This window comes from Panthera tigris, chromosome F3, assembly GCF_018350195.1.
Source record: "Panthera tigris isolate Pti1 chromosome F3, P.tigris_Pti1_mat1.1, whole genome shotgun sequence".
Taxonomy (NCBI): domain Eukaryota; kingdom Metazoa; phylum Chordata; class Mammalia; order Carnivora; family Felidae; genus Panthera; species Panthera tigris.
The window spans coordinates 3,140,011-3,148,723 of NC_056678.1; the positions used below are offsets into that span (position 1 = coordinate 3,140,011).

The following is an 8,713-nucleotide window of genomic DNA, read 5'->3' on the forward strand; positions in this document are numbered from 1 at the left end:
AGAGGCCGAATGCAAGGCTGGAGAAGAAGTCGAAGCAGCTCTGGCCGTGCGGGGAGGGCGGCGGGGTGGGGGGGCGGTTTGAAAAGCAAATGGCAAAAGAACCGAGGACCGTCTCTCCTCCACCAGGCCTGCGACTGTGGGCAGGAAGGCAGAGAAATGCGAACTGCGCCCGCAGTGAGAGGCAGTCCCTTCACCCACCTGTCTCGCTCCTTCCAGGCACACCATGCCTCCTCCAAGATGGTATGGGTGTGCCCCGTGCCCGCAGCCCCGTCCCGCCACAAAACGCCAGGCTGATCGGGGCCAGACTTTGCACAGACATTTGCCCCCGCCTCATCAGCAGAAAGTGGAGCTTCAAGAAAAGAAATGCCCACAACTGTGATTTCTCCAGCGGGAGTCACAGAGGAACGTGCGTTAAGGTCCAAAATGCCTTAGAGAAGGATGCGAGGTGCAAATCCACGGTTCTCGGTAGCCGTGGCCGAAGTGAACTGCGGTACAATGAACGGTCCATGCTATTTAAAATGAAATCGGAAAGCTACCTGCTACAAGAAAATGCAGACTTCCTTCCCCCACCCCCCCACCCCAGGGTTGCACAAGACCTAGGAAATTCCCCATACTCTGGAAAAGCTAAGAGAAAGTCCAGACCTTTTCAGAAGTGCTAGCGTCAACTCTTAACGTCTTCCGTGAGATGCTCTGATCCTAAGAGTGAAAACAGCCTAGGCCTGAGATTCACTATGTTATAGAAATAAAACTCCCGTCTGTCCACCGCCACAGCCAGAACAGGATGTCAGTATGATGAAACGCAGTTGAAAACGGATCTGAAATTCACCTACACCAGCCACCAGGCACATCTATTAGGAGTTATCAACCCCAGAGGTAACACCCAGTGCCTGTCTCGGGCAGTTCAACCGAACATAACATTCTGGTATTTTAAAAACTGTCTGCTTAGCTCAAAGCATGGTTTTGTTTTTAATTCACACACCAAACCTGTATCTCAGTTACACTGGTCCCACAAACGCTGCAGTGTCCTGACTTTACTACCTGAGGCTAGGTCGTTCTGCACCCAACAGACCGGTCACAAGCACACCCACAGCTTTCGGGGCCCCAGCAGAGAATCCCATCGCTCATTTGCCTTGGCCAGTCCCTAGAAGCTGGGTTAATTCCATGACCTGCTCAGTCTCCCTCCGCCTAAAGGTATCGCAGAATTAAATGTTTCACCTCATCAGACGAAAAAGCTAGTCAGCAGCTCTGTTTATGATCTTTGGGGATTAATCAGGAAGTTTTTGGTAATACTCATGAATATTATCTCCCCAAGAAGTGAATGGCGACCTACCAGAGAGGCACGTTAAAAAATTGTTTTTTAACATGTACGTGGAAATAGCGATCGAAGTGACTCGATTCACTGTCCAAGCTGCAAAGTGCACAGTCAGTGCCTAGCACTCCCCCCCCCACCCCCCAGCAAATGCACCTGCAGAGGACTGTAAGTTGTGACTGCCCCAGGGCATGGATCAAGAGTCTCCAAGAGACTCAGTAGAAAGGAAGAAAAACAGGGGGGTAAAAACTAGTTAAAGGAAAATCTCTGAACAAGACTTACCACTCTGGGCTTCTGCTGGTCCAGGGTATGCAGGAAGGCGGAGTTGGGGTCCAGGCAGCGCTCAGGGTCACTGGAGATGTCCTCCTCCGAGTCCTCATAGGAAGAGGAGAAGCCAGTGGAGGAGGCAGACGAAGAGGACAGTTTCCTCAGGGGCAAGGTGCCCCGGGGACTTCCCTGCACCTCCTCCACGGTCTGGTCCTCCTGGGCACCCATGTCGGTAATGATGACGGCAGGTATATTGCTGGGGCTGCGGGCCTCTCTCGGGGAGGGCTTGTCCTTCGGATCCGGGGACAGCAGCTCTGGGCTGGGGTGGGCGTCTCCGTCAGGCGGCTGGCTTCCCCAAGTCCCCTGTGGCTGTACTCCTGTGCCACACGTCCAGGCCCGGGCTTCCTCCATGGGGCCCAGCCAAACCCTGGAGCTCCCAGGCTGCACACCCACCCTGTCTCCAGGAAGGCACTGAGGTTTCTTCAGATCTTTCGCGGCTGTCCAGCAGGGCAAAGGCTCCAGCATCGCGCCAGAGGGAATTCCTGCCTCCAACTCCCGGGTCGCTGGCTGGGCTGAGCGGCTGCCCCCAAGCAGGCCGGGCGTCAGAGACCCTTCATCCACTCCGCTGGAGCGCCGCCGAGGCTCCCCGACCACCGGGGCCCCACCCTGGGTCGCAGCAGGGCCTACCGAACCCAGGTCTGGAGATGGCTTGACCCGGCTCGGGGATTCAGAAAGCTCCGAGCTTTGCGCGTTCACAGTCCTGTCCTCCGGCCTTCGGGGTTCAGGCGCCCCGGAGCCCCGCACGCCGCCACCGGGCGGATCTCCGTCCTCCACTTTCCCAGGGGGCTCTCGGCTGCAGGGCCCACCCCTCTCTGGGGCTGGGCTCTTTTCTCTGCTCAGAGGCGGCCGGAGACATTGCGCCAGAGACCCCCGGGGGCGCACACCCCCAAGCTCGCGGGGCCTCTCAGCCGGCTCAGTGAGGCCAGGGTCGTGTGGCTGGTGGGGCCCACTGGATGTGGTTCTCGCTGCCACTTCTGTGGACGTCACCACGTTCACGCGGATCAGCCCCGCCGGGGGAACTTGGCCGCTGCGCGCTCCCAAAGGCGGAGAGACCCTCTGGTCAGTTTGCATAGCTCTGGGTGAGCCACAGTGGGCTCTGGCAGGGATCCCCTTCTCCACCGCAGAAGCCGCTGGGCCCCGAGCCCCTGATCCTGGGGGGACGGCCGGGCCGGGGAAGGGCGCCACCCACTCCTCGCCCTCGGAGAGGCACTGGCCCGGCGCCCTTCCTCTCCGGCCGGAGCCGGCCTCCGCCGTCTCTGGACATTGCTCCCCCAACGACTTTGTCCTCCGTTCCTCGCTCTGAGCCGGCACCCTTCCCGGGGGCTGGCTGCTGCTGCGGAAGGGGCACGGCGAGGGCGAGCGAGCCCTGCCCAAACGCGGGCTGCGGGGCGCTTGACCGGCGGAGCTCTGCGCCTGGATGTGCGCCTCGAACAGGCCCACTTTCTGGTTCACCTGCACGTTCTGCAACTCGCGCTGCAGGATTCGCGGCTTCCTCTTGGCCTCCTCCGGCCCGGGAGGGGAGAGGGAGCCGGCGCTCACCACCTGCCGCCCGTCCCCTCTGGGGCGGCCCGCCCAACTCGGGCTGCCCACGCCGCCGCCACCGCCGCCGCTCAGCCTGCGCCGGCCGCCCCGCCAGCCCCCGGGGCTCCCGGGCTCCTCGGGCGACAGCGGCTCGGCTGGGGGGAAGAGGAAGGAGGCGCCTCTCCCGGGGCTGAAGACGCTGCCGGGGCTCAGCGCCGCCCTGCCCGGCGGCGGGGGCGTCTCGCTGCTGCTGGGCCCGGGGCCGCCGCTCTTCACCTGGTCGGCGCTATTCATGATCACCAGGCTGTTGAGTGCATAGCAGTACACAGCCATAGTACTGGGGCCGCCGCGGCTCCGGCCCGGGCTCCGCCGCCGGCGCCTCCTCCTCGCGCGGCCCCGGCTCAGCCCCGCAGGCCCGGCGGCCGCGGCTCGGCGCGCGCAGGCGGGGGCATGGCCCGGGCTGCGGGCGGGGGGCAACACCGAGGGCTCAGCCCCCGCCCAGAGCTCCATACACGACCGCGCCGCTGTGGAGACACAAGGAGGAGAGTCAGACCCCGGAGGGCAGGGGCCGGGGGAGGGGGAGGGGGTTCGCGATCGCCACCGCGGAAGCCCAGTCTGTCGGGGATGGGGTGCCACCGGACGTGTCAGCTCCCGGGAGTGCGCGGCGCGGCGCGGACTAGAGCCCGGCCGCGGGCGTGGGTCTCCCGAGGGCGCTTCCACCCCTCCCCCCACCCCTTGCTGCGACGCGCTCGGGGGTCGCTACAAATTCCACCTTCTAAGATTCCTCCCCGGAGCCACGCGGACCGGCGGCCACTGGGTCCCCAAGTGAGCTGCGAGCGGGGCGCGGCTGGCTCGGATCTCCCCGAGGGTGCGGACGCCCCGTCCGCGTCCGCGGGGCTCCTCGCCCCCAGCAAACGCGGCTCAGGTCGGGTGGAAGGGAGGCCCGCCCCTGGGCTGCAGCCTCCGCCGCTCCACCCTCTCTGGCCTCGGGGACCCGCTCGGGAGGGAACCTGCCTCCCCAGCCGCTACCTGCTCGGGGCTCGGGGTGGGGGTGGGGGGAACTCCCGCGCGCCGGCCGCTCGCCTCCCGGACCCCGGGCTTGGGGCCGGATCCCTCGGCCTACGAAGGCCCCGGCGCGCGGCGGGGCCGCAGCCGAGGCATTTTCCAGCACCGGCCTTGTCGCCGGTCCCCCAAACAAGTGTGTTTTGTGAGTGTGGGCGCGCCTGCGCGCGCCCGGGGCCGAGGCGCTGCCGGTCCCCTGTACCGGAACCACTACTCGCCGCCCCCTGTCGTCGCCCCCTGCGGAGGGGTGTGTGTGTGTGTGTGTGTGTGTGTGTGCGTGTGCAGCCCTCCGCACGCCCTGTGCCGCAGGACGCGGCTACCTCTGCGGCTCCGGGACCCGCGCCCACTCGGAGGAACCCCGGGGCCCGCGCGCCTGCAGCCCGGAGGGAGCCCCGGCTCCGCTCCCCACGCCGCGCCGCGCGGCCGAGGGCCGGGCTCGTCCGCATCCTGGGCAGCCGCGCCCGGCGCCGGCCCAGCGGCCCGGCCGCCCAGTGCAGAGGACGCCCCGAGCGCGCGGGGAGGGCGGCGAGGGGCCAGCGGCCCGGAAGGCGAGCGCGAGACACGGCCCGACCCCGTCCCGCCTCCCCTGCCCGCGCCCCTGCCCCTGCCCCCGCCGCCCTCCCAGTCCGCGCCCCCCGCAGCCCATCTCTGCGCTCTTCTTCCAGAACGCCCGGGCTCGCTCGCTCCGGGGCAGGGGAGGGGAGAGAGGGCTCGGAGGCGAGAGCCGGGGAAAAAGCCGCCAAACTTACCTGCGATTCCTCAGCTGCCCGGGCCCGTGCGGGCGGTATGGCCCAGGGACGCAGACCTCGTAGGAACAAGATGGCTCGAAAAGTGAAAAAGCTGAGGATCGACGTCCGCGGCTGGCTACGGAAGACAAACACCGGGAGCCCGAGCGCGGGGAGAGAGAGCTCCTGGGCAGGGGCCGGCGATGGCGCGGAGGATCCGCCGGGCCGGCCCCGCACGCCCTTCTCGGCCGTGCAGATACTAGCCCTGTCAGTGTTTGCTAGGCTACTTCAGTGTTTGTTCAATGTGCGATTTAAAAAAAAAAAAAAAAAAAAAAATGTGGGGGGGAGTGGGGAGGAGGCAGGGAGGAGGAGGGAGGGGGAGGAGGGAGAAAGGCGGGGGCTTGGGGGAGGAAAGCAGGAAGGAAGTTGTGAGCCCGTCTGGGGTTGAACTCAGCGGAACAAGTTTTTCTTTTCTTCTTTTTTTTTTTTTTTTTTTTTTTCTATTGCTTGGCAAGACCGAGGGAGGGAAACACTTAAAAAAAAAAAAAGTTTCCATTGTTAGCTGACAACAAAAAAAAAATAAAAGCCTTTTAACTTCTGCGGGTTAAAGATATACGATCCATTTTCCACCCCTCCACCGAGCCTTACTGATGCCTTGCTTATTTTTGAAAAATGTTTTTAATAAAGTTTTGAGTGTGCATTTAAGCAAAGCAACTCAGGGGGACCTTTTGAGCACTTAAAACTAGTTAGATCCTCTATCAACGGTGTGTGTTCTCTACACAAATATGCAAATTCAAAGAAGGTACTTTGTGGGCGCCTCCTTGCAAAGCTGCAGATCTTTTAAATGCATCGCATCGTGTTTTGGAAGATTGTTGGGCTGTGAGCTGTTCATGGTTTTGCAGAGCGCTTGCTGGCTGTATAAACATGCCTGGACGCTGCACACTTATCTGTCACAGTAGATGTGACATGGGCATAGTTTTGCACTTCATTCTCAAAGTTATTTTAAGAAAAAGGATAGTCCTGAAAGGAAGAAACCTGAGACCCCCCCCCCCCTTGCTCGGGCTCTCCTAGCTGGATCATTTTCAGGATCCCTTTCCCCCCACCATCAGCAAAAAAAAAAAAAAAAAAAAGGTGTGGATGCAACAGTCAATACCCACCCCCACCCCCCAACCCCCACCCCCACCCCCGGGTAGAGAATCCTACCCCATTTGAGTTCTGGTGCTGCAAGAGATTTTGGTTTTTTGGTGTTTTGGTGTTGGTTGTTTTTTTTTTTTTTTTTCCATAATTCCCTAAATCCTAAACGACAGCATTTAGTAGAAAGAATGAAAACACAGCTGCCAGGCTGGGGAGATTTAAAAATTGAAAGCCTGAATCAGTCCTTCTATTCCTATTAGCTACCATTTTGATGGAAATTTTGACTCTGTTTGTCGCAAATACATCTCTTGCTTGTTTATGGAACAATACTGTTCAAGTGAACAGAGCAGTCTGTTGGCTCCGCCAGGAAGACGCTCACGTTAAATCTGAAACCAAGAGATCCTTTAGCTAAGACTTTCTGGGAATCAGACACTTTGGGTCCTTTCTAATTTTTTTTTTTCTTCCAAATATGCCATGAAAGGATTGAGCCTAGTCAGTCTCCCACCCACAATGGGGCTAAATAAAAAGGGCCCAGACTTTATTCAGGTGTTGAGTCGGGATCTGGGCAGTCACTAAGGCCTATCCTTGACCCTAATTCGGTTCCCTAGTGGCGAAAAAGGGGAATTGCCCGTTCCCGGGCCACCCATTCTGTGGACTTTCTGGCTCTTCTAGGAGATGCAAAGACCCATGGCAGATGTCACGGGGAAAGCAACTGGAAGGCACAGCAATGCATACGGTGAAGGTGGAAATTTCGCTCGCTAGTCCCTGGGAAATCTCACTGTCACCTCATGAATAGACATCACCGGCCTTTCCCAGAACGGAGGCATTCCGGCTTCTGCAATGGACAGTTAGGCTGAAGAATTTTTGCTCAGAAGGCAGCCAGCAGCTGGTCAGGGGTGGGCATTAAGAAAAAATTTCTGGGGCTCCTGGGTGGCTCAGTCGGTTGAGCGTCCGACTTCGGCTCAGGTCATGATCTCACGGTCCATGAGTTCGAGCCCCGCGTCGGGCTCTGTACTGCTAGCTCAGAGCCTGGAGCCTGCTTCTGCTTCTGTGTCTCCCTCTCTCTCTGCCCCTAACCCACTCGCATTCTGTCTCTGTCTCTCTCAAAAATAAATAAAAATTAAAAAAAAAAAAAAAAAAAGGAAAGAAAACATTTCTGCCGTGGGCTGGAGGTGGGGTTGGATGATAATCCCACCAGTCTAAAATTCTAACTGGAACACAATCCAGTTGTCTTCTACGATTCTAAATGAACAGAGGGGATCAAAATTATACAGCACTTCATATTAGCCAGGCACTGTTCTGAGTACATGCTAAATATTTATCCATTTTAATCTTCATAGCAACCCGATGAGATAGATACTCTTATTACCCCCTCTCACAGAGGAAGAAATCAAAACACAAGTCATTTACCCCCAAATCCCACAGCTGGCGAGTCGCGAGGCTCGGGTTTGAACCTGCACAGCCTGGGGCCAGGTTCTTTCTCCCTCCATATTCTAGAGTAGAGACCGGCGACCAGAGGAGACGGTAGGGAAAGTTGGCCTAACTCTCAGGGTTTCCATTTTCCCACTTTTGAAACGGAATTTTAAAAGTCGTAGCTATGAAACTGGGGCGCCTGGGTGGCCTCAGTTGGTGAAGCGGCCGACTTCGACTCAGGTCACGATCTCGCAGTTTGTGGGTTCGAGCCCAGCATCGGGCTCGGTGCTGACAGCTCAGAGCCCGGAGCCGGATTCGGATTCTGTGTCTCCCTCTCTCTCTGCCCCGCCTCTGCTCACGCTCTCTCTCTCTCTCAAAAATAAATAGACGTTAAAAAAAAATAATAAGATAAAGAATAATAATTTCTAATAGCATCACAAACTATGAACTACATAGGAATGGACATGACAGAAAGTGTGTAAGACGATACCATGGAAACTACCGAGCACTACTGATGGAATTTGAAGGCCTAGGTACAAGGACAGAAGATCCTTGGCGTGCACAAACTGGAAAATTCGGTATTGTTCAGATGTCCAGTCTCCGCAATTCCGATCGATGTCCCAGAAAGTTTTTACTTTTGTAGACACTGACAAGCTGATTGTAAGTTTCCCAGGGATATACGAAGGATCTGGACTCACGGGAAGAGCTTTGAAAAAAGGACAAAGTGAAAGGACCACCACTCTCTGAGTTCAGGACTTATTGTACATTTTTAAGTTTTTTATTTTATGTTTTAGAGAGAGACAGAGTGTGAGCGGGGCAGGGGCAGAGAGAGAGGGAGACACAGAATCCGAAGCAGGCTCCAGGCTCTGAGCTGTTGGCACAGAGCCCGACGCCGGGTTTAAACCCGCGAACCGTGAGATCATCACCTGAGTCGAAGTCGTATGCTCAACTGACTGAGCACCCCCAGGCACCCCAGGACTTATTTTAAAGCTATAACTACCAACGCATAATGGTATTGGCATAAAGTTAGACAAATAGACGATCGTGACAGAATAGAGTCCGGAAATAGACCAGTATGTATGGAGACAACTGATTTTTGACACGGTGCAGAAGAATGGGGAAAGACTTCTTTTGACAAATAACGAAGGAACAACTGGATATTCATATATATAAAAAAAAAGAACTTCAATCCACATCATGTACCACATACAAAAATTAACTC

At 57.6% G+C, this 8,713-nt stretch overlaps 1 protein-coding gene across 1 annotated transcript in view; it reads right to left on the reverse strand.

Moving 5' to 3' along the window:
* ITPKB (inositol-trisphosphate 3-kinase B) overlaps positions 1-5,247 on the reverse strand; it is an 88,543-nt gene extending 83,296 nt beyond the window's left edge. The window contains exons 1-2 of the mRNA XM_042976772.1: positions 4,969-5,247; positions 1,592-3,681 (exon numbers count right to left, since the gene is read on the reverse strand). Of these exons, the coding sequence (XP_042832706.1) occupies positions 1,592-3,667 (2,076 nt within the window). The 5' untranslated portion in view covers positions 3,668-3,681; positions 4,969-5,247. The remainder of the gene's footprint in view (positions 1-1,591; positions 3,682-4,968) is intronic.
* Between the last annotated feature and the right edge of the window lie 3,466 nt (positions 5,248-8,713).